At 45.9% G+C, this 26399-nt stretch overlaps 1 protein-coding gene across 1 annotated transcript in view; it reads right to left on the bottom strand.

Annotated features, from left to right (window-relative positions):
- The window catches only part of LOC126535684 (RNA pseudouridylate synthase domain-containing protein 1-like), a 100835-nt gene that overhangs the window by 48656 nt on the left and 25780 nt on the right, over positions 1-26399 (bottom strand). The window contains exon 2 of the mRNA XM_072289149.1: positions 15470-15715. Coding sequence (XP_072145250.1) covers positions 15470-15715 — 246 coding nt within the window. The remainder of the gene's footprint in view (positions 1-15469; positions 15716-26399) is intronic.

Here is a 26399-nt window from a genome sequence, read left to right as displayed (position 1 = left end):
GCAATGATTTGAAACTAATCGAAAACCTAGGTAACCGTATTCTATGAAAAAGACAGGAACAGGAATCAATTAAGCAAGAATGCCAACAGCGCGAGCGAAAACGCCAAGAGCATGGGCAAAAACGGCAGGAGGTTGAAAAGGAAATGGCAGCAGTGAGGAAACAGATACAGGATTTGCAACAGTTAAAAGCACGAAGTCCACAGCGGCTTGAGAAATCTGTAGGCTGGACGCAGCGAAAGTGTGAGGAAGTAGATTGCAGATTTTCGTCGAAAGCCGAGGAAAGTAGTAGTACCTGTGAGAGTAGCAGCACATTCACAGGTGAACTCAAAGTTGTAGCAAGTATGTGACGTCCCCTCGGGCATAATCTTGGTTCGCCCGCCAAGCTCGGTGGCCTGCTAAAGCTCGGCAGGCAACATTGGTCACCGCACCACAATAAACACCAACGAGCACAGCTGCTCGCCGGTCAGTCATCGTTCAGCACCACCACGCTGCGGAGCATCCATCTATCGAAGGGTGCCAGAAGCCCTCCCTTGTTCACGAGCCCGGGTGGATCGTGACACTGGCGACGAGGATGGGATCCTCGTGACACTAGCAAAGAAGCTGGCAACGAGTACCTACAGAGCGTCCCACGCCGCCGCGAGTGACGAAACACCGCCCCCCGTTGCTGCCGCCATGCCGCTGAATGGAAGGCTCGAGCCGTTCGAGGGAGATGGGTCCGCCTGGCAAATTTACGAGGAGCAAGTCCACGTGTTCTTTGGGGCAAACAACACACCCGAGGCCAAACAGCGGGACATTTTCCTGACCAGCTGCGGGACCCGCGTCTTCAGCCTCCTGCTCGACCTTCTCAAGCCAGCCACTCCGCACGTTAAGACGCTGGGTGAGCTGCTTGCCTACTGAGCTCGCATTTTAATCCAGCACCGTCCACACTAATGGAGCGTTTCTGCTTCAACAACCGGAGCCGCCGGGAAGGAGAGACCCTCGGGCAATTCGTTGCTGCGCTACGAGGGTTAGCGAGTGCCTGCGCCTTCGGGGACCAACTGGACTCGCTGCTCCGGGACCGTTTCGTCTGCGGAATCCACAACCCCGCCATGCAGACGGGACTCCTGGAGCTTCCCGACCCGTCGCTGAACGACGCCGTGGAGGCAGCGCTGGCAATGGAAGCTGCTGCCAAATACGCCGGCGAGATTTCCCGTGCGACTGGCTCACCTTCGGCGGAAGCGGCGGTCAACAAGTTCGCGACAAAGGGCAGTACCTGCGATCGCTGTGGTAGTGCCCACTCCCCTTCACAGTGCCAGTTCTACAAGCACAATGCTTTACGTGCGAGAAAATTGGGCACCTGGCACGTGTATGCCGAAGGGGGCGTCACATACTTGCTACACCCGGAGCAGCTTCAACATGACCACAAGGAGGCCCTGAAGACGGTGGAGTGGCTGCGGCTGGAGCTGCGGTCGCTGCCTGAGAGCCTGGTGGTGAGCACGGCAGAGTACAAGTGCCTGCAGAGCCAGTTCTCCGTGCTGTACAACGAGAGCATGCAACTCAAGACACAGCTGGACGAGTGTCGCTCCTTGCTGTCAGTAGCCAAAAACTCACACTTTCGCCACATTGAGCAGATGGAAGGCGAGGAGCTGGTTGTCCAGAAGGAGCTTCGCTCGGAGGTCATTCGCCTCAAGGACAACATCGCGCAGATTCGTAGAGTACAAGAATCTATGCATTGAGTTTGAGGCGTCGTCGGTGTCCAGCAAGCAGGCTCAGCCAATCAACCGGGAGATGCGGCACATTATAACGAGCCTGCAGAGCCACAACAGGCAGCTCAAGAGCGAGGTCTCCCTCAGCAAGTGCAAGCTGCGCGAGGCCCAATCATAGACGCAGAAGCTGAAGCAGAAGCTGGCTGCTGACCAAGGATGCCGTCCCGGGCCTTTGCCAGAACCAGGAGCTCCAGTTTTCGCCAGGAACTTCCGTACTGGCCCACCCTGGTCTGCGGGACAGGTGGTCTCATGCCAGCGCCTCATCGCTGCTCATGCGCATGCCAGACGGGGCCATGTGGCACAGACACGCCGACCATGTCAGACCTCGCCTTGGGACCTGGCCAGCACCCCCGACTGCCACTTCCGAGTTCCAGCCCGCAGGAGGACTAGCGGCAGCACCAGTCGCTCCCAGCAGAGCACCACCTACCTCGGAGGCGGCAACCGTAGCCAGTGGTGTGGCACCTGTTGGACCTGTGTCGCGCTCGGCACCACTCACGAGGCCGACCACTACGGACCCTCCGGATGGAGCGAGGCTGGCTCAGGCAGCACCCGGCGTTGCCACACCCGACCCGTCAACACCGGTGCCCAGGTGGAGTACTTGATGGCGGAGGCCATAAGAACGTTACTCGCCTGGGTAGCAGGCACCGTCGACCCTGCTAGGGTGGAGGCAGAGCCTCACAGCGTGAACATGGACGTTTGTTTTTCATTTAACAAACAAACTGGGGGTAAGGGGGTGAAGCAAGTATGTGACGCCCCCTCGGGCATAATCTTGGTTCGCCCGCCAAGCTCGGTGGCCTGCTAAAGCTCGGCAGGCAATATTGGTCACCGCACCACAACAAACACCGACGAGCACGGCTGCTCGCTGGTCAGTCATCGTTCAGCACCACCACGCTGTGGAGCGTCCGTCTATCAGAGGGTGCCAGAAGCCCTCCCTTGTTCACGAGCCCGGGTGAATCGTGACACTGGCGATGAGGATGGGATCCTCGTAACTAGCAGCTAACGATGCCTTAGTGGCAACAGAGGCCGTTAAAGGCCAGAGTGAGAGCGACGAGGTGCCGTGCCCACAGAGGACTGTAGAGACAGCTAGGCCAGCTGCGAACAAATTGGCCCAGTTACCGCGCGTGTGCGTCGCATCTCATGGTAGCGAGGTCGTTAGCGAGGTACAGAATACTACGGACTTGACAGACGCGAGCACCCATGTCGAGTCAGATCTGCGTGCAGAAGTGATGTGCAAGCTGGACGATGCAGTTGAGAGTAGTTCTCAGGATGGCGAGCTCCATAGCTCAAGAGAAGACAACTGCATTGTTCAGGGATCGGTGCGGCTCTCCGCCAGTCTAGTTAGCCAAGAGAGAGGTGATTTAGTCATTAATCACTCAGACTGTGCGGGTAAGAGACCGATCCGGGCCGACGAAAGGTGTAACGGCCAGCACGAGGCGCAAGAAGACGGCATGAAAGGAAATGCTAAGAGAAAGCGCCATAAAACGAAGCGGGGTAAAGACTGAAAGACTGTGACTAATGTAGCGCCGCCAAAGACGGCGAGAGACCCAAAATGGCAGGGCGCGAGAAAAGGAAAAGTGCGGTCGTCGTTGATGACGTGGGCGCATCAAAAACGTTCGGGCCCCGGTCAAAAAGTGACCGAGAAGCATGTTCTGCACGGACGCGGACACAGGGCACGGGGCAGCTACGTTCCTTGTCGGTCCGTCGTTCTTTCCGAAGTTCAGCGTGTAGTACAAAGAACCGCAGGGTGTCAGGACGAGGCGAAGGGATAGGGAGTAGCGACGCGGTTAATCGAGTTCGTGTTGAAAGCAGGGAGCCAGGACGCAAATTGGCAGAAGACTGTAACGTCTTGGGGGAGCTGATAGTGAGTCAGCCCTTTTGTTGTACCTCGGTAGCCAGAATAGCTTTCGAACCGCGACCGCCTCGAGTACGGCTCAAAAGTGAGTCAGTCGAAAACGTTTGGAACAGGAGGCAAACAGAGCTTCCGTAGAAGTAAAACATTCTGTTTTGTTTTATCTTTTTAGCATTTTGAAGATTTTCGCAAATTGAGACTAATTTCCTTCAATAAATAAAGGTATGATCTTTGTTCTGTTTGAGAAGCTCGGAGGTTTGAAAGATTCGTTTTATGTAAACCCGTAGTCTCGCGAGTTAGTTAATGAGTAGATAGGCTTTCTTTTTTTGTGTGTGCGTGAGTAACCTGAAGGTCAAGGTTATCGGTGAGAGGCCTATCGTAGTGCGCGTGTGTTTTAGTTAACCTTTTTTTTATAAGAGTTTTTTTTTATTTTCTAAGGTTAACCGCGTGGGTTTTCAGTAAGTGCGTGATTTGCACTGAGTTTGTAGGTCTATTAGTGCATGTGCTGTGTGGACGGAGTGAAGCAGATCGTTTATGACTGGGTTGCTCGTGTGTGTTAAGGGCAACTGTGTTCTGACTTCACTAGTAAGCGTGCGTAGAGCTAGTTATTAGAAGACACATTTGTTTAAAGGTTCCTCTGTGTTGCGTAAGTTAGGCAAGTTGGGTTGTTCGTTTAAGGAACGTGTCCTGTAGGGGTTAAAGGAACAAATGTGAGTAAGCGTCGCAAGTACGCATTTTGAATAGAGACCACAAAGCTAGCGCGATTGTATTTACGTACCTGTGGAGTTGGCCAGACGGTTCAGTGGCAGCAGTACATGAGAAAAGTACGCCACTGTGATAGGATAAGAACAGGCTGTTCGCGAAGTTAGGCTGCTTAAGTTATGTTTGGGTATTGGTGTTTGAGAGCCTTCGGTTTAATTCTGTGGTAAACCTTTGCTCTTGTGCAGCGCGACAGTCGGGTTTGGTCGAACTCAAGAGGAACGTGAACGCTCGCTTTGGCGGCACGAAATTTTGGGGCAAAATTTGGGATTTCCAGTTGAGTGACTTGCATGGAAATTGTGATAGGAAGCCTGGTAGGTTAGCAGCTAATTCCGGGCATTTGAACGCTGAGCGGTATTGTGTTGCCGGGTCGACTCTTCTGTGCCAGTTGTTGTGAGATGGTTGAAGGCATTCCAAGTGCGCAGGGGTTGCAGAGAGCAAAGCCATCATCTTGCTCGCCAGCCATTCTCTTCCTGCCCAGCGGTTGCCAGCACTGGCCAGGCGAGATTTTCCGGGCCATGGAGGAGCTGTTAGGAATGGCCGTACAGGGTGGCAACGTGCCAGCTATTTCAGCCCGCTGCACGTGTTCCAATCCAACCAGACGGGGCGCACTTCAGAGAACTGCCGATAACCAGCAGCCACGTGGCACGGGGTCAGCTCAGGAATGTGGTACTCGGCAGCGCCACCCTTGACGGAGCAGAGTTCTACGAAGCCCTCTGACGTCGGCTCCGGACCTTTACACCTGTGTGTGTGTGCAACATGAGTATGTGAGCCCGCCTCCTCCAAAAGGGCAAATCATCTTCGGTGACGTCGAACGATGACTGGACGAACATTTCCGTTCGCTTGGAATCAAGGGGGGGGGGGGGGGCGAGAGCTTATAAGCAGCGATTGTCGGCTGCTAGAGTGTGCTCGTTGTCGTGCTCATCGTCGGGAGCTGAGTGCTCGTTGTGTGCTCGTTGTCATTCTCGAGATGTACTAGTCAGCTGCGTGCTCGTTGTCATGCTCAAAATGTACTCATGAGCTGTACTCATGAGCTCATGGGCTCCATTTGGGAGTCATGCTAGACTGTCGTTGAATGTCTTGTTTTAAATGTAAAACCTGCAAATAAACCCTGCTCGCCTAAGTCCCGATGAAGAGTCAAGTTCATCCCTACGACTACGACCGCTCCAACTCCTACAGCCTTCACTTCTCTCTGACATCACCCACGTCGGCCGCTTTAAACCGTATCTTTCTTGGTCCAATGAGCCACACCAATAAGGTGCTTTTTTCTGCCGGGGGTGATGTCACAGTCTGTAATGTGGGAAGAAGAGGACATTGATGGTGGCCTTGGAGACTACGAAGAATTGTTTAGATTTTTGGCTGCGCTATGCATGTTGGCTCCACCATTTAAAGCCATCTGTGAATAGACATATGCTTCTTCCTTCGTGTAACAATACATTTTCGAGGACGCTTAAGCTTCGCTTTAGGAGTGGAACATGATAGCATTCAAAGATTCCTGGCTGCTTCTCATGCTGGCGGGCCACTGCAGCTTATACATAACCACAATGTTTACCATGAAATGATGGCGGCGAAAACTACACATGAAGGCGAACTTTCTGGTAGAAATGCGGCCTCTTGCTTGGACCAATCTTTTGTTATTGTTTCACACTTTTGATATTTCAGTCTGAGAAGATGTAACATAAAAGGCACAGACTGTGGGTGTATTGATTTATGGCATTTTTTTATGGGCTGCCACTCTCAAACCTCTGATGAATAACTTTGTAAAGAACGTAAGACATGGTAGCAAAAATTTTAGTGATAGAACTTCAAATTGAATGCCGTACAGAATGTGTGGTTCGGGATGATTTTCCCGGCCACGGACGCCAGCGCCTATGCTGACACCAGATTTTCTGTGACATAGGGCCATTAACGCTATTGCATTAATATGTGTGCTCTAGCTGAGAATACCAAGCATCTAAACATTATCTATCCATACCCCTGCACCCTAAGAAAAACAAACAAACAAAAAGATCCATTATGTGTAAGAAAAACGTGCCACAGCTCATGCATCAGCAACAAAGGCATGAAAAATGTCAAGTTGATACTACAGACTCTTTCTGTGGAATTCCAGTTCACTGATTCATAAGGTTATTGATGAGTGACTAAAACACGTGGCCACTATTGTTATGTAGAAGGCCTCAACTATTTTCTGAGTTGATCTGTATAGGTGTTTGAATGCACTAAGGTGCGCGACAAGAGTGCTTTGCATCTCCATCCATGGGAATGAAGAGTAGGGTGCGAACAAGGCACACCCTTGAGGGAGCTGTGGTGCTCCCTAAGCCTCAGCGACAGTGCTTGCCCTTTAAATTTTTTTTGCATTGTCTTCTGCCTCGAGCTTTTAAGGCAATCATACTGCTGAATACTCCTGCATGTAGGCAGGTGGAAAAGTTCCCAATGGTAAGTTCACAGCCACAGCAGTGGCCTGAATGTGCTGCAACTCAGGGCAGAGACTCTTCTGTCAGTTTGTCTTCATTACTGAAGGTACCATCGTCCTCAAAGCTGAGACGAACCCATGGATGTAGGTATACCTTCAATAATAGAACCACAGTCCAACGATACTTCTTTTCTGGTCACAAAACTTCCGCATAAGGCTACAAGAACATTTCATATAGTGCCTGCAGTGCATGCGCCGAGGTGATGCACAAGTAGAAGGGCATCGAAGCAGATGCTGCACAGATGCCACAGGTGTTCTGTGCGTATGCCGATTATTGCAAAAGAGTCGACTGCCATTATTGGCGTGCGAAGATTGTCGGCACAAAGTGTAAATCGCCGTCCTCTTTCTGTACAATGCTAAAAAATTTAATGCAAACAATTTGTAAACAACCACAACACTTTATGCCATTTTCAGGTTCACCTGCATTTGTAACAGAGGCCTTATTCAGAATTCAAAAAGCACACTTTGGGCTACTTCATTGTTACAAACTCGCTACAAAGTGATTGAATAACATAGTACTTTTATGTAACTATGCATCAAACGCCTGTGTTGCTCTTTTTATCTGCTTGCGTTTCAGTTTTCACACTGTACATCTGTCTTCGTGCGATGATAGCATGATTCATGATAGCAGCAATGCCTAAACATTTGTAGTGTACCTGCGTGTCAGTCCAGTTGCAAGGGCACTTAACTTGCTAGGTAATCTAATAACTACCTAAGCTAACTATACTAACTAATTAAAAGACTAACCTTAGTATTAACTAAATTAGCTCCCTAACTAATAACAAACTAAGATAACCAACTAAGCTAATACCGAACTTAACTAAAATAAATAATAAAAACTCAACCATACAGTGGAATCTCAATAAACGGAAATAGCTTAAGCAGAACTGCCTCTTAAATGGAACACCATCTTCATGAAGGGTTGGTTTTATATTCACGTAATTGCATTCAGCTTTGTCTCTCAGTAAATGGAACTCCTGATAAAACGAATCAATTCCCCTGCTGCCTTGAGGTTCCATTAAAGAGTGCACTGTACTAACAACACTAACTGAAATAATTACCTAACTAAAATCTAGGCTAATTAATTTAATTATTAAGCTAAAGGTCCCCCCTGTTAGTATTTCTAATCACCTTTCTAACTTCAAATTAATTGATAGGGGAGTTCCTCAGGGGTCTATACTAGGCCCATTACTCTTCACTATCTACATTAATGACTTAACTGCCCATCTTTCGCATTGTGATCCTTATCTCTATGCGGACGACACTACGATTCTAACTGCTGACACCTATATTAACAGCCTCACTTCTAAGCTCAATACCGATTTGGAAAACATTATTCGCTGGTGTCGTTGCAACTCTTTAGAAATTAACCCTAGTAAAACAGTCTTCATGCTACTTCACCCCACTCAAAAGAAAATAATAAATATTCCAACCATAGCTATCGATAGTTACCCCATCAAACCTTCTAGTCATTGTCGTTTTTTGGGGGTTGTCCTCGATTCCAATTTAAAGTACACTACCCATATTTCACATCTAAAGCAAAAAATTGGATACAGTATCCGGATTCTTATAAAAGCACGTCCATACTTTAGACTACCAACCTTGCTATCTCTTTATCATGCATTTATTCACAGTCGCTTCAATTACTGCATTGCGACTTGGGGCAACACATATAGCTCTCATCTTGTTCCTTTACAATACGTCCAGAACCAGGCCATCCGCATTATTACTTTCCAGTCACCTCGATGAAGTGCATCTGCTCTTTTGCAAGAGCATCGCATTCTCACAATTCATAAACTATTTCAATTAAACATGGCAATCCTTGTCTATAATTCCCTTCACTTAAACATTCCCCAAATAATCTTTAACACTGAACAACTTGCTAATCATAATAATACTCGATTTGCATTAGCTAACAACTTCTTATTACCCAAAATCAGAACTAATTTTGGCAAATTCACTTCTTCGTTCACAGCGATGTCTTACTGGAACTGTATTCCAACGGACATAAAGCTGTCTCTAAGTATAGGCAGCTTTAAAAGGGATTTATTCTCATATTTACTTAATTTGTAAATGCTGTAATGTAATTTAACATGTTCTGTTTGCTTCATTATGGGTAAAACATTATATCTCTTTAACATTTCACATTTCACCATTTCACCAACATTTCATCATATCTGTCCACTTGTTTCCTTGTGTCAGTTATTGTTAGAACACTGCCTCATAGGCTACATTTCACTTCCGATGTTTTGTTTTGTTTTTAATTCAGTACATGATGTAATTCTATACAGTGTTATGCCATGTTTTCAGTTTACTTGTTTTCTTGCATTAATACATGTTAACAGTTCTACCTCTTTGCTATATTTGCATTAACCTGAATTGTTTTGTTACTTTTATTTGTTCATAACGCCATTCTTTGTACTATCATATGTTTTGGTTCCTTTGCTGTCATGTGTAATTATTTGTAGACAACTTTAAAACTTTGCTGCGTTTGCTGTAACCTAACTTGTTTTGATCTTTCTAATTATAACAGGAGGTCCCCCTACAGCCTTGCGCTTTGGGACCTCCTTCTGTATATCTTGTTACTGTGATTTTATTTTCTTGAGTGAATAAATAAAATTCTTCTTCTTCTTTAGCTTTAGCAGGTCTTAAAAAACTGAAAATAGTGAAAAAAATATTTTTTCGGAAATCATTTGTTTCAGCATCTCCAATGCCTAATCTATGCTATATCAAATGATTTAACTGAAAACACACTCCAAGTGCCTAAAAAAATTATTTTGTCACCTAACGTAGGTAAAAATACTAAGCTAACTAAAGTCAAACTCATTAGGCTCGCTATAACTAAGCTATCTAACAAAATCTTTTTCTTTCTAGTGTTTTGTAATTAGGGATGCAGTATATGTGGAAAAATAGAACAAGGAGCTTGATGTATCCCAAAAGACCTTACAAGACCATAGCAAAGTAAACAGAGTGTGCACAGTTACAACAGTGCAGATAACCAAAACTAAAAGCACATGAATGCTGGAACTGCCAAAACAGAATCAGACAGCTTAGCATATTAATGTGAGATCATTACTTGGCTCATTGTGCAACCCCACTGTCATCAGAAAGCCATGGCAGAACTACAACGCACAAGTTACGTCATCTTCATCTATCTAAAGAAAGTGGCCACGGTGAGAATTTGATCCGCTACCCCGCTACCACTAATACTGCTCTGTAGCCGAGAGCGCTAACCACGCACCACCGTTGCATTGCCCCACTGTTGCAAAAGGCGACAGTGATGAATACCGTATTTACACGATTGTAAGTCGACTCGAATGTAAGTCGACCCCCCCATATCGCGTGACCGAAAAAAAATAAATATAAGAGAGCATACCCGAGGGTGCATTCGATAACGAAAATTTATTAGTAGCTGACATGGTCGCTGGGCTACTCGTCTTCACTAGTGCTGCCATCGTCATCGTTGCTGCGGCCCCACAGTGCGTCGTGGTCCAGCGAAATTTCAAATTTGGCAAACGACCGCACCAGGACATCTTGCAGAACAGCAGCCCACGCCAAATGCACCCAACCACACGCAGCCGTCAGGGAGGCTCTTTTGACAGGTCTGGTTGGTGTAATTTCGCAGTCTTCTGCCGCCAGCCACTCGTTGTACTCACGGCGGAGCAGAGCCTTAAAATTAAGGCGAAGGTTCGGGCTTGTTTCATGACCACGTCGCACTTCACTGGCAGGGACCGATCACGCATTTCAGTGACGTACGCCGCAAGCTTAGCCTACAGCTCCGGAAAGCGTCCAGACTTTGGCACGTGGGAAATTTCTCACTTGTCGTCACAGGTGAAAATTTCGCTTCGCTGCAGTCGCCACTCTCGCACCACCCGTTTAGAAACATCGAAATTGCGGCCCGCTGTGCAGTGATTTGTTTCTTCAGCGTAAAGGATGGCAGCCCTCTTGAACGCTGCTGTGAACGAGTGCCGAACGATTAGTGGGCCTGGAGCACTCATGACGACTGGGGAAGCATAGAAGTAGCACGTAGCCGGCAGTCAAGTGGAACGCGTCAAACCAATACCATGCCAATACCAATGCCTTAAAGAGAAACCAGCGAGCGGTGTCTGCTCTTCCATGAACTACCGATGGGGCTCTTGCATTGCCCAGGGGGCGCTGCGAAAAAGGTGCTAAAAAGCGCCCTCTGTCCTAAAATGGGTCGTACCAAGCTCGGTCGTCTGCTTTGGAAAGCACGTTTACAATATGGACCCGCCACTTTCGGTTGTGTTGTACCACGGCGTGCAGCGAATATCGGGCGCCGAAGATTTTTTCAGGAGTGGCACGCTGCGTAAAGGCAAGAAATTATGCAGTGCCGAATACGTGTATGCCATTCAAGAATTAAGCGGCGAAGTTTTAGCGCGGTGTCAATCGCAAGTGAAGCGAGTCGCGTACGAAGTGGAACTTCAGGTAAGGTTTGCACGCTGCTAGATTCAGGCGCACAAACACGAGGAAATGCTTGCTATAAATGAATCCACAGCAGCGATAAGCAGACATCATGTGTACGGAACTGCTCGAGCACACGACGGTACGCGCCGCGACGGCAGCGGTCTTTCGACATGCCGCGAAACGGCGGGTCTCCTGCAATATTTGTTGACTGCATGCCGCTAAACAAGTAGTTATACCTGCGTTGTAGTAGCGGCCATCTGTCCCTTTTAGTAACTGGTAATAACTGATGCATTGCATATGAGCTCGCACGTACGTGCGAATCGCGCTGCAGCGCGAGCTCGTGCGCTGCTCGCTTGATGTAGCTTTTAATGACAACGCTCGAAAATCGATCTGCTGTAATCAATACTATCTTGCTGCGCTGCCTCAACAAGCTGGCTTGAGGTCAAGTATGAGCACATTTAACTCTCTAACCTGTGCTGCTCGTAGTGGGGTAGTGAATTATCACCGAATCAACCCCGCCATTTGTGGTCATTTGCACACACCTGGGCACTTCACCACTTCGCACCGGTCGAATTGTTAATTGTCGCTGTGGCCGGGTTTCGAATCGTGAATCACCAGCCATGCCTGCTGCTATGTCGGTCTGCCGTCGGGACTGTAGGTGCAAAAGACCAAATTTTAGAATGCAGATCTATAATCAAGCAAGCTTCAAGACAGGTGAAGCAGTCAGCATGGCGCGAAGTTTCGCTTACCCAGCGCGACGAACTGCAGTTATACAGTGCGCCCGACGCTCCGCTTCGTGAGGCCTTGAAGGGAAACGATAGAATCGGATGTTGGGATTCAGGCCTTCTTGTTCATGGGAGCCCACGACGCAGCAGTATCGACGGTGACGCTTTTTTCGATGCTGAGCTAGGTCCCTCCGGATCGGCGTCGCCGATTCCTTCTGCTTCCAGCATTACGTCCCACGGCACACGGAGAGCCCGTTTTCGTAATACTAAAGGCTGCGACCAGCTCGCAGCCTGGTCGATGTGGGCTGTGAGAAGTGACGAGCCTTTTCGCACTCGCAACAGGGCAGAAAAAAGTGCGAATCGACGCAAAACTTGGCCTAGAAACGTGCTTCGCCACAGCCAGGGCTCAATACGACCCAAGCTGGTACGACCCAAATGTCGTTTCCCGCGCCGCCACCAGGCGCCGCTACTATACCTCAAACTCCAGCGCAAGACGCCCATACTCCCCGCAAGCGCCACCGTTCTGAGATTCTGAGGGTGCCGCCGCAAATGGGAACAGCGGCGCTTCCATCAACCATCGACACCCCCCCATGAGTGTTGCATGCACTGTAAAACTCTCAAAAATGTTGAAAAACCCTTCCGAAAAGCGAACAAACACGCGGGATAGCGAAAAGATACGGGTAGGGCCATAGAGCAAACATAAAATTCTAACTACGTTGTAGCTCCCGTTGGTATCGCTTTTATTGGCGGGGCCATGTTTCGTTTTCGATTGTAAGTCGATTCCCCAACTTCAGACTTTCAAATTTAGAAAAGGGGTCGACTTACAATCGTGTAAATACGGTACCTTGTGGTACATGTGGTTGGGCTCTGCATGGAATACATGTGGTTGGGCTCTGCATGGCAGGCGATTCACTAGATGGCAGAGCAAGCGGGACTTAGCGGGTGCGGAGTGAGCACGGTGAAATGCAGCTACTCGCTCTGCCTTTTGCGTCATCGGGGGCGCTGAGACGCAGCCCCCAGAGCCATTGGACGATGATGACGAATAAAATGCAACGCACTTCAGGTGCCCGTCGGACGATGACCCAGAGTATGAGATGGAATTCGCCTACGAGTCCGATGAATAACTCTAGTGTGGACACAATGGTGCCGCTCAGAAAAGTACTGTCATCGTTTAGCAAAGTACTGTCCTCGTGCTCAAAAGTGGTGTCATCGAGAAAGAACACTCAACACAATGTGCATGAAATATTAGTGAGAGATCCAAAAATAAAACTCAGCTGAGAGATCGCAATATGGCCAGTTTGCTGTCTTGCATTGTTACGACCTCATAACCAGCGAAATTACAGCTAGAAACATAACACAGTAGCCCTAAACTCGGCAACATTTCAGCCCAACACTAAACTCAGCGACAGAGCTCTGTGACACACTCAGTGACAAGTAACGCTGTCACATTTACACATCATAAGAATTGCTACGTGCCCTCATAGTTTTGTTCTCCACAAGATAGAATGCAACAATGTAAAAAGAAGTTAACAGCAGTTTGAACACTGAGCAATTACACAGAACAGCAGAAGTAGTTCAATATATTGCACAGCTTGACAAAACTCAGAAAGGAACTTCACAGAAAAGTAAAATGAAATTGACTACTGAGCACACATGCACAGTGTAAAACAAGAAGACCGGAATGCATCACAAATGATTGAAGCATGAAAATAGTTGTTTTCAACTGCAGTTATGACATCTGCAAATAATAAAGGGGAGGTTGTGTGAGTAAATGGTGTTGATAAAGTGAAGGAGGAAATTGTCATCCACCCGGCTGTAGCACAAAGCTACAAAGGAAGCCCACACAACCCTCTGAGAAACCCGTGAAGGCTTCCTTTGAAGTCTCGTGCTACAGCCAGGTGGATCAAATTTTTCCTATCCATGAAGCTTTTTCCACTTTGCAGGATTCCCCAGAACAGATTTGCCATATTCAGTGTTTGTAAAACGTTCAGAAGTATGTAATTACCCATCTCTCAAGATGTCTTTATTTGCACCTACTCTGAGATGTTTTAGACAGGCTGTATGAGTTGAAGAAATCTTGTTCTGTGCGAGCTAGGATTGTGAATTCATAATCAGAGCAGAAATTCACCCAAGAACAAGAACAACTGGAACACAGACAGAGTGCTGACACTTCTCAGGAAAGTGTGCTCAGTCAGACGCAAGAAACAGTTTGTGGGCGGTGTGAGAAGTATTGTATATGTAAATCCTTTTGACGTGCGGTAGTAGGTATGTTGGCCAAACCGAGCACTGCCTCAGTGAGTGCCTCCGAGAGATAATATGTACAATAATGTGTATGCATGTACAATACATACAATATTGTAGGTGTAATTCTAGGTTTCGCAACTGTGCCGTTTTAGGAGAAACTGCTGACCAAACAACTCTGGAGACCTTGGAAGGAGAACAGATTGCAGGCCTATGTGATAGTTGTGTACGGTGGGGATGCAGTTGTCAGATAAAGGCTGACATTTCTGCCACGGTCTTGCGAGGAATGGGGCTTGTGCTTTTGGTCCTAGTCGTGTTCTATGGCAAGCATTACAATTTTATGTTATTTTTTGGCTGCTTTCTGTCTGTTGCCCAAATAAGACAACCTATATTTGTATATTGTTACGTTTTTGTGATGGTGTACTCTCAAAAGTGTGACTTCAAAACGTTAGCTCATTATTGGGCGAACCTGTGCCAAGCAAAACAAGCACAACAATAGCAGTTAGCACAGTCAGTGATCGGCGAAATTTGACCTGCAGGTCAAGCGCCTCAGCTATTTCACATGGCTCCCTCAACGTGCCAGCGTAATCACTGGTGCTCGCATTCCTTACAGAAAGTAGAACATAATTTGTGTCACGCAAACAATTTCATAACACAAAGTTCGGCGAAAACATGAACAGATAGAATCAACAATAATGTTTGAGTAAGATGCAAATCATGCAGGTGCATCTTGCGCAGAGCGATAACCTTAAGTTAGCAGGTGAAATGCAGTTGCCAGAAAAAGGATATGTACGCATGTCAATATTGTGCATGTGTCATTACCAGTAGCGAGACAGCACTCTGTCCAGGCTCTAGCCATTTTTGTTTTGGTCTGAATTTTTGTGCTCATAGCAACTGTTTGTGCATGTAACTATACACTTGCCTGCCTTCATAAAGGGCACAGCTGATTCAACTGCCTTTAAAAGGGCGCTATCAAACTTACGTACCGTACATTACTTTCTCGTGTGTAGTTTACTCGACGGCATCATGTAATTATTCTGTATAATGCTTCGTATATGCTGTATAATGCTTTGTATAAGTATTCCGTATGGTGCTTGGCTTCTTCTGTTATTATTTTTCGTGTTCACTTTTACTATGTATACCTCTCCACTCTGTAAAGTATCTTACCCTGACAGTATTCGAAATAAATAAATAAATGTGTTACAAAGATTTTCAACAGCTCTGTAATTGCTTCTTGTAGCAGTAAACCTACCTGTGTGGTTGCCCGACCATGGAATAGCCCCCAACCCAACACGAGCAGCCGAGTCACGGCACCTCGGGCATTAACACAGTATTCAACGTTGGCTGTGCACATCTTGTGCCGATGGCCTTCTCTGCTGTCGTTGCCAACAGCCAGATCAATCTCTATGCCAGACCAGCCTGCAGGCACAGCCACATGTCCTTCCAGCAAGGCTGCATAGCACTTGCGCGCTGTCCTCAGCGGAGGTCCAAATGCTGCCTGCACAGAGAAAGCCTCATTTATAGGAATAAAGTAAAAACAGGTTAATTCGGGTTTCATGGCACCGAAAAATTATCTCCGGATTTACTGAATCTCGAATTATCTAGGGTACCACAAAAACAATAGTAAAATGCATATTACGTCAACACGCATTTATTTACTAAATGAATCGGCAAATCCCATTTCTATTTTGCACAAAAGCAGTGCCGATGCTGCAGTTCTCATCACACGACTGATTAGTACTCGCAGCAGCGAAGGCCTCGCGACTTCTTTCACAAAGCGGCATGGCACGCATCTTCATCTGAGATGCCTTTCACTACCGAGTGCACATTCTGATTATATTTCGCCAGTGCTGCCAGGTCACCGTCCATCGCGATGCAGACGGTGCTTTTCAACCTCGACAGCTTCGCACTGAGTAAAAACAGTTCTGTTTGCCGCAACCGTTGCGAACAAAATTGCGGTCGCTGTCGACATGATCATGCACAGCGACTATGCAGTGCTGAAGGCACGCGGTCGACGTATGCACCGAGTCAATATGAAACTACTGTTTGCCGCAACCACTGCAGACGAAACCGCGGTTGCTATCTATGTGACCATGGGTGGCGGCTATGCAGTGCTGAAGGCGCGTAGGCGACGTGCACACCGAGTCAAAACGAAACTACTGTTTGCCGCAACCACTTCGTACAAAACTGCGGTTGCTATTGACGTGATCATGGATGGCGATTATGCAGTGTTCAAGGCATGCGGCCGACGTGCGCACCGAGTCAAAACGAAACTACTGTTTTCTGCAACCGCTGCGGATGAAACCGCGGTTGCTATCGACAAGATCATGGGTGGCGACTATGCAATGTTGAAGACGCGCGGCCGACGTGCGCACCGAGCCAAAACGAAACTATTGTTTGCCGCAACCACTGCGGACGAAACCGCGGTTGTTACCAACGTGATCATGGGTGGCGACTATGCAGTGTTCAAGGCATGCGGCCGACGTGCGCACCGAGTCAAAACGAAACTACTGTTTGCCGCAACCGCTTCGGACAAAACCGCGGTTGCTATTGACGTGATCATGGATGGCGATTATGCAGTGTTCAAGGCATGCGGCCGACGTGCGCACCGAGTCAAAACGAAACTACTGTTTGCCGCAACTGCCTTGAACAAAACCACGGTTGCTATTGACGTGATCATGGATGGCGATTATGCAGTGTTCAAGGCATGCCGCCGACGTGCTCAAAACGAAACTACTGTTTCCCGCAACAGCTACGGATGAAACCGCGGTTGCTATCGACGAGATCATGGGTGGCGACTATGCAGTGTTGAAGGCGCGCGGCTGACTTGCGCACCGAGGTAAAACGAAACTATTGTTTGCCGCTACCGCTGCGGACGAAACCGCGGTTGTTACTAATGTGATCATGGGTGGCGACTATGCAGTGTTCAAGGCATGCGGCCGACGTGCGCACCGAGTCAAAGCGAAACTAGTGTTTGCCGCAACCACTGTGGACGAAACCACGGCCACTGTCAATGTGATCATGGATGGCGACTATGCAGTTCTGAAGGCATGCAGCCGACATGCGCGCCAAGCGACACCGTGGATTCATTATTAAATTTGCTTAAAGAAATTCTATAAATGTGCGAGGTACATCAACCCCCCCCCCCCCCATTATTTTTCTTCTTCTGTCAAGCTGTCCTTACGAGTGCTCATAAGCATGTTTTCTATGATGCTTCTGCCTCTGCTAAGCATTTATACACACCCAATTTTACTATGTTGGTCTGACAGAATTATATGTTGTAAAACCATGTGCCACACATTGTATACATATATTCTTCTGCTATTCTCTTAATGTTTGCCAACCCAGCGCCAAGAGCAGCTTTCTAACTTTTTTTGTGACGCTTTCACATTGTTAGCACTAAATGTTGCGCCTTTGCAAATGACGTGCCTTTCATGTCTTGTTTAATTATTTAGTGCTATTTTGTGCTGCTAAACCTTCTTGCCTTGTATTTGTGGGGTTTCATATGTGCTCTTGGGACAAAGAAACGACAACACAGTAGTGCAAACAATCACAAGGGCTCTTATTGCACTTTCATACACTATTGCCTCCCAGCCGAATTGATATATCCACAGAACATGCCAATGGGCAGGCGACAAATCTAGAATGTCCGACTCACCGCGAATGGATATCGAGTGAATATGTTTGCCCTTTACTGGGCATCAATGCCTCGTTGTGCGCATGTGCGGTCATGCAAACAGTGGTACTTTCGAGCAACCTGTTCATCCATTCCGGTGTACACCTCATGAGACGGTCTCGCAGAAGCATGGATCGGCGCACGAGCCGCTTGCCGCTGCCGAGCCAAAGAGGATCAAGAGCCTACTCCCTGTCGCGCAAGAATAACCCCGCCATCAGGTGGCGTTAGCAGCGCGACACTCGCACCACCTCTCGTAATGCGCTGCAACCAGACCAACCACCGGCGGCACTAAGCTACACGGAAAAGCTGGATTACAGGAGACACAAGAGCCATGCATGGAAAACAACAGGGAAGGTCAAGCGTCACCACATATTCAATATATTGTTTTTGTGATATGTTCTTGTTCATGTCTGTATCCACTCATGCTTAAGGCCTCTCACAAGAGACTCTTGAAATAAAGAAAAAAAAACAAATACTGATTAATTTTTTTTCCTGAGCTCTCACTGATGTTTCAGCATTTGAGATAGATGAGCTGTGAGCCATAGCGCGGATAGGGCTTTTCTGGCGTTGCCAAAACTTTCGTTCTGAGCCCACTTCTCTACAGCCGATGCAACAGCTGTGCCCCCTCATGCATATACAAGGGGTTAACCGAGGGGCCTGCATTTTATTAGTCATATCATAATAAGCCAACAAACACTGACACCGAGGACAACATAGGGGAAATTACTTGCGCCTAATAACTGAGATAAAGAAACGACAAATGAATGGAAATGAAAGCGAATGAAAAAACAATTTGCCGCCGGTGGGAACGATCCCACAACCTTTGCATTTCGCGTGCGATGCTCTACAAATTGAGCTACTGCAGGGCCGTTTCCCCATCCACTTTCTTGACTATTTATGTTTCCTAGTAGAACCCTGGGAATGTTAGCCAGCGCCACCCCTCACAGTCTTTGACGGCGGACTTGCAACATCATTTCTGCCGCAGGCGTCACGAGAATGTGATCTTTTTGGGTGAAGGCAACCGGTCAATAAACCCACACATGCTACCAGAAGGCATCAATGTTGCCGGATTCGAGACCCTCATTATGCAATAAACGAGAAGGGGGTTAACCGAGGGGCCCAATTTTTATTAGTCATATCATACGAAGCCAACAAACACTGACATCGAGGACATTGGGGAAATTACTTGTGCTTAATAAATGAAATAAAGAAACGATAAATCAATGGAAAGTGGATGAAAAAACAACTTGCCGCAGGTGGGGTACTATGTCACAACCTTCGCATTTTGCATGCAGTGCTCTACCAATTGAGCTACCGCGGCACAGTTTCCTCATCCATTTTCTTGGGTATTTATGTTTCCTAGTAGAACCCTGGGCCAGAGCCACCCCTCACAGACCTTGGTGGTGGACATGGAACATCCTTTCTGCCACACACGTCACACAAACATGATCTTTTTGGGTGAAAGCAACCAGTCAATAAACCCACACATGCTACCAGAAGGCATCAATGTTGCCGGATTCGAGACCCTCATGTGAGTGATGTTACACTTCTTCATCTGTCCGCTTTTTCTAACTTCAGCACCTCCCAGATTTCCTTTTCCGATTGGCTTTTTGCTGAAAATATGCTGAAAATATGTGGAACCTATGTATCTTAAACAGGAAAGAAAGAGCTGGTAGTTTGCGCTTCAGTCCTTTACTAGTCCATTGTTTTTGAGTGCATAATGCAAAGCATGAAACAATATGTAGGTGCACCAAGTAGCTTCATCCACTGGTTTGCTGAATGAGAAGAGGGAAAGTGAAGCCTTTTGCTCAGCAGATTGAGTGTATAGTGTGAAATTGATTTAGTATGTGCCATTGTAAGGTATTATAGCGGCACCAGCAGGAAAACAGACAAAAAGAAGCATGAAAAGCTACACATAGTGCCCTTTTGTGCCTTTACGGGTAGCCTTAAGCGGCGTTCACATGGACGACCCGGGTCTTAAACAAAGAGGGGAGCATCTAGCTATGATCTATCATGCCGCTCCCCCGCTCCCATGGACTATGCAGGCATGGTGTGGAAATTGAGGGCTCTCAATGTTAGCAGACAGTTTTAGCAGCCTATACTCTCCATGCTGACCGCATGCGCAGTGTTGCTGTAGTGAGTGAGATAAAAAAACAGCTGCTTCTTCAATGAGCTTCGACACGTCAGCAGCTGTTAGTGCCACTGGAAAACAATTACTGTGAAGCAAACAAGAATGCCAAACAGCCATGATTCAGCCACGATTCCAATGCCACTTCTATACCGCTGGTGAGCGCGGTGTGATAGGTTGATGGTCTAGTAAGCAATATCGCCGCTGTCATACCGCGGAGAGGGGATGTTTTCTACTGGTGCAGCAAAATGTCTCCTCTCCTCTGGCGATGCCCATGTCAGCTCCTTGATCCCAGAAAAGCGTGATGCACACTTCCCACAGCAAAGAGAAGTCTGTCCCATCCCTGTGAAACCACTGTGCTGTAAAGCCAACGATTCGACATTGCGACTTATCCTTGTTACTGTATGTAATGTGTGTTTAGAAAGGTTGTCGCTCGGGAGTCGTCAGATACTGCTGCGTTGCAAGTGGAGAGCTCATAAGCTTCCCATAAAATTTAAGAGGCTCGTGATATGATAAGCTGTACTTGAAAAGCTGACTGCTTGATTCAAAGTACTTAGTATCATGCAGAATAAGCTCGCCCAATCTTTGACGTTACTGACTGGTTGATTGAGGTATCAGGGTTTGTACAGCATGTCTGACTCAACATTCAAGGATTTTAACCATGCCGAAGGCTAAAATTCAAGGAGGGGCAGACTAACCTTATTTATTCACATACACTGAAACATACTGAAATTCCCTTCTTAGCTGCAATGTTTACAGCTAAGCAGCTGCTGAGTCGGACATGCGCTTCAAGCTCCCAGGTCGTTTTTTTTTAAAGTCGAGTTTCCCATTGTAATAACGCCAATTTCCTTCTGGCATGATGATTAGTAGAGTCTGAAGTCTGTTTCACATGGCGCGAATTCGCTTGCATTTTCACACTTGCAAATTCGCTTCGACACAAAATGCAAGGAAATTCGCAGTTGTAGCAAATGGGCCGATCTGACCTTTCGATCGTATGATTTTGCAATGTCCGGGGTGCTGAACTTCTCTGCGAAGACACACACGTGGCAAGGACAGAAGCCAATCAAACACGGATCATACACACGTCACTGTGACCTGCCTACTTAACTTTTGTTTTGATAAAGTAATGCAATCAAACACAAGAAACTTCAACGAAAACAGTTTCTAAGTTGTTTTGCTTTGTTTTAGCTGAAGCGAACTGACGCCAAGAATAATCCAGTCCTCTGCTAGGTGCTCGCAAGTGCATGTGAAACGGCAATGCAAACGTTGCATTTGCAGAAATTGTGGGTGCGAGAAATGAAGTCTAAAACCACAGCATGTGAAATGGGCCTGACTTTAGCTAAACTAAGATACTCATTGCGCTAAAGCCAAACAGTTTGAACTTACTTACCACCAGGCATTTCTAGGGCTTAGGGCTTGAACATGGAGCTGTGATGGCTGAGGCGTGAACCAACTTGCACAACAACAAAATTGCTCGCCTGATCCGACTTTATCTAGCTCCACGATAGAAATGCTAATTTAAACAAGCCCTTCGTCAGTGGCTGCAAAAACACAACGCCACTGTTTAGCGGCAACATTCTCAAAAGAAAATATCTCGACTTGTCTCCTCTGAGATAGTGTCCATGGCACAGACCCTATGCGGAGTTTGCTACTTTGAATGTTCAAAAGTTGCCCCCAGGTGCAGTTTTAAAAAATTCGAGGAGCACACTCATTTTCAAGGAATGCTAAGAGCCCTTGAATTTGTTTTTACGAATTCAAGGGTTTTTAAGGATTTCAAGTAGGTGTACGAACGTGTGGTAAATGGCTAAATGTCTCAAAGCAAGAGGTCCATTTTATTCAGTGCTTCTCGTGAACTAGTTTCTTGCTCATTCAGTGCCACTTATGGCTCGTGCGGAACTAGAACGACACCACTTTCTTGAGCCCCACACTACTGTCTCTGACAAGTGCAGACTGTCCTACACGAATTCGTCTTTCATGAAGCCTGCACTGCGCGAGATGAATGGCGATGTGCAGATGGCGCTACGATGAACTGGTCAAACAAACAGCACCTGTCGTGAACTAGTTCAGAAAGTACAGGCAAATCCAATGGACCATGAAGCTATGAAAGATGTCCAAGTCTGATTGTGTCCACCGGTCAAAACTGCTGGAAATAAACACTCCTTTTGAATTTGCCGCATTGCAACTTTACTTTGCTGGCTGTTACCTCTCTGTTATCAGTGGGTCTTGCGGCGGCACAATGAGCACATGGTTCAAGCTTGTCTGCACTGTCTTTCAGATTGCCGCTTGCACCAAATCCAGATGCCTTCAGGAATGTGCTACCTCTGCGCATGATCCCTTTGTCCCATCCTTCAAACGTTACTTGCAACCAGCAGATCGGATCACGTGATACAACCATCGCATCATCATTGGATTGAAGCACCAGATCTGCGTGGCTTGACCTTGAGCGGGCACTTCTGTGCATGGAGTACTTCCACAGCGTCACCTGGTCGTTTCTACAATGCTATAAAGCCAAGGACAGACACTATGCTCTGCAGTGGCTCTTGCAGCGGCACGATAAGCACATGGTTCAAACTTGTCTGCACTGTTTTTCAGGTAGGCCCGAAGTACAATTTTCCCTGTTATAGAAGTGATGATCGATGTGTAGTGCTGCGACATGGCCCACTGATGAGAGCGTTATCTGTTTTTTCTGTCTGTAGAATGTTATGTTATCTGGCGACATCGAGGCCAATCCTGGTCCCAATATGTTACAAGAAACGCTATCACAATTGCTCGCAGGGCAGGAAAAAATTCGTTCCGAAATATCTTCTTGGACAGCCAAGTTTGCTTCCATCCAAAAAAGGCTAAATAGGCTTGAGACGTCAGTACTACCAGTCACGGGAAGTGATTCCGGGCGTTCAGGAACTTGAAAAAACCATCGTCGCTCATCTTACAAACCTGGTATTGAAGCTGGACAGTCGGTCTGGGGATCTTGAAAACAGGTCCCGCAGAAATAACCTTGTTGTCTACACACTACCTAAACCCCATTCTGAGCCCTCCGGGCAACTACTTGATGCGTTCACAAACTTAATATCTGATAAACTTGGTGTTCAGTGTGCAGACATTGAACGCTAGCACAGGCTTGGGGCGCGTAGAGGTGATGAACCACGTCCTGCTGTCTTCAAATTTTTGGACTACAGGTCAAAGCTTGCAATATTAAAGAATGCCCGAAAGCTTAAAGGTACAGAACTATATATAATAATAATAATAATAATAATAATAATAATAATATATTTTTATTCACTTCAATTCATGCAACGTGTTCCAGCCTGCATAAGCGTTGCCGCTTGTGTGCTGAGCTGGGCAGCCAGGTTAAGCACATGAAACAACAGCGAGTATATCAGAGTTGAAAAGAAGAGAAAATAAAATCAACCAAATACTCAGCAACTGCTTGTGCGACATAAGAACAAACAAACAACAACCAACAGAACAAATGATAGCAAATCCACCGTGCACACTTTCATACACGAAATGAAAACATTAAGAACTTGGCAAACAGTAAATTACCTCATTCTATATTATTGTTCAACCAAGGTCGAAGGAACTTCTTAAGGTCTTTTAATCCGGTAATGCTCGAGAGGGTTCGTATTTCATTAAAGTAATAAGGAACATAGTAGGTGCGGGTTCTTTTGCCATAAGCGGTGAAGATGCGACATACTTTTGACATATGACATACTTTTCCGATTGACGGAGAAGCCATACTTTAATGTTGCAGATTTTTAAGGAGCTGTGAAAGAAATGCTTGTACAATATGTCAAAGATAAATTGCTTGTGTACAGGTAGCATGTCAAAATAGGCTGACTTATCATGATAGGTGGTTCCAGAGGAGAGATTGGTTGCAATCCTGTGCACTATGCGGCTTAGTGTGTTTAATTTATATAAAGATGCGGTTCCATAAATTGTCATCCCGTATCGTAATATAGACTCTCTCAATCCCTTATATACCATTTTTCTAACCGATACATCGCAAGTAGATCGTAGAGCATATATATAAACACACACTAGGCGTAAGCGTTTGGCTAACTCTGAAATATGTAAATTCCACGACAGTGTTTCGTCAAATGTGATACCAAGATATCTAAAATTGGATTGAAGTTCCAAAGGTGGGCATGAACAGCCCATACAGTTCCTCCCATGAAGCTATATATTTGATAATGTTCTGAACACTTTATATGGGCTATGAAAACAAAATAGGCAGGTTTTTGTAGTATTAGTAAAAATCTGATTAGTGTTTAACCATTCTATCAAAAGATGCACATCCTGTTGCATCCTGTCAAAGGCTTCTTCATACGTTTCACTTGGTATCGCCCGGGCAGTATCATCCGCGTATAAAAACAGTTGTGAGTTCAATGGAAGACAGGTCATATCATTGACGTAAATATTAAATAACAAGGGCCCTAAAATTGATCCCTGTGGAACACCTGTCGAAACGTTCAAAATTGAGCTGTATAATCCGCCTAGATGGACACATTGGGCTCGATCAGCAAAATAACTTTTAAAGAACGACATGTAGGGACCTCTGAAACCAATATTGTCAAGTTTATCTAATAATAGATTGTGACTGATAGTATCAAAGGCTTTTTGCAAATCAATAAAAAATGTAAGGACAATGTTATTGTTATCTATTTCTTTGCAGACTAGGTAATGAAAATCCTCTAGTAGGTTTACTGTACTTTTGCCTTTGCGGAAACCATACTGGGCTGCATTTAGTAAATGGTACTTAGCAAGAATGATGTCATGCTAACATGTATAATTTTTTCTATGATACAAGTGAGGGAGGACAAAATTGCGATTGGCCTATAATTATTATAATCCTTTTTGGAGCCTTTTTTGTGCAATGGTCTTATTACGCTTACTTTCATGTACATGTGAACAGTTATTAACGTTTCGTTGATAATGAAAAGTAATATAGTTTTAAGTACGTCAAAATGCACTATGAGACCCCCTATCCTAACACTATCATAGCCTGGTGATATTGTTATTGGCATTGTTTTCAACACATCCCATAATTCCGGCTCAGTGACAGCAGGCATGTAAGCTGAATGAATGTTCGAAGCAACTGCATTAGCATTCGCCATTTTCCTTCCCTGTCTACACAAGAAAGTAACAGATTCTACAAAGTGTTTATTGAACTCAGTCGCCAATTCTACCTTGTTTTTATCTGGAAAGGCCTGTTCTAAAGTATCTTCAATGCTTTTCTTGGATGGTTTTCCTATGGTGGTTTGCACTAATTTCCATGTTTTTTTTTGTTTTTTTTACATCCCTACTGTATGCCAAGAATTGATTAAGCTGGTACTGTCTTTTTGCCAGTCGTATTTTTGCTGTAATCTTATTTCGCAGTTGCCTGAGTTCTTCTCTTAGTACAAAGTCATGAGGGTTCTCATTGCCCCTTCTTAAAAGTTTAGTCTTGATGTAGGATAGCTCAATAATATTCTTGCTTATCTAAGGACTTGACTGATTTCGCCGTTTCATCCTCACCTTATTTTTCGAGTTATTGCAAACTGATTTTAGTTGCTCTATGAGCAGTTCGTAAGCACATAGGTGATTGTGTTGTAACAGGGAATTCCAGTCATACAACTTAATTAGTTTATCTACTTTTTCATTGTTAATTACAAGCCCTTCTGTAGGTCTCTCCTGTGCCACCATTTTACTATCTTTTAACAATGTAAGCACAACAAAATGATGATCAGCAACTTTTTCTTTAATAATACAGCCAAATGTTTCCTGTTGCGCTACGGTTGTACTGATATGGCCAATGCATGTCTGTGTAAATTTACTTCCTAGAAATTCTCGCGTACAGCCCTGAATTTAATTCTCTAAGCCAAAACTGGCCAACAACGTTCAGTACTCACTTACACCTACCCTATTGGTTACCGAAATGTCAATGTTTAAGTCTCCTGCGAGAATCACACGTTTATTTACTCCATACTTTTTCAGGAACCTAGCGAGCTCTAAAAAAACTGCAATATTCTTGCTAGGAGGTCTGTAAATCGCACAAACTAACAATTCCTCTTCATTGTTAGAAAGATAAAGCACTATAACTTCCGCTTCATCAAATTCAACTTTCAAGCATTTACAAAACCAGCAATTTTTCACAAATACTAACACTCCTTTACCATGTTTGCTCTCTCTGCACAAGGCATACGATTGATAGCTCTGTACATTATAAAGAGAGCAATCAAACTCACTGACACTGATATCAATAAATATTTTGACCTCCAGAAAAGTTAAAACATTCTCCAAGTACATTTGTAACAAGTTCCAATTCTTGTGAAGACTTCTCACATTCACATGGATAAGATCAAAACTTGTACAAGATTCAACTGACACGAATTCCCGGCG

Source organism: Dermacentor andersoni, chromosome 7 (genome assembly GCF_023375885.2).
Source record: "Dermacentor andersoni chromosome 7, qqDerAnde1_hic_scaffold, whole genome shotgun sequence".
Taxonomy (NCBI): domain Eukaryota; kingdom Metazoa; phylum Arthropoda; class Arachnida; order Ixodida; family Ixodidae; genus Dermacentor; species Dermacentor andersoni.
The sequence above is the reverse complement of the archived record's forward strand: the minus strand, read 5'-3'. Positions and strand labels throughout refer to the sequence as shown.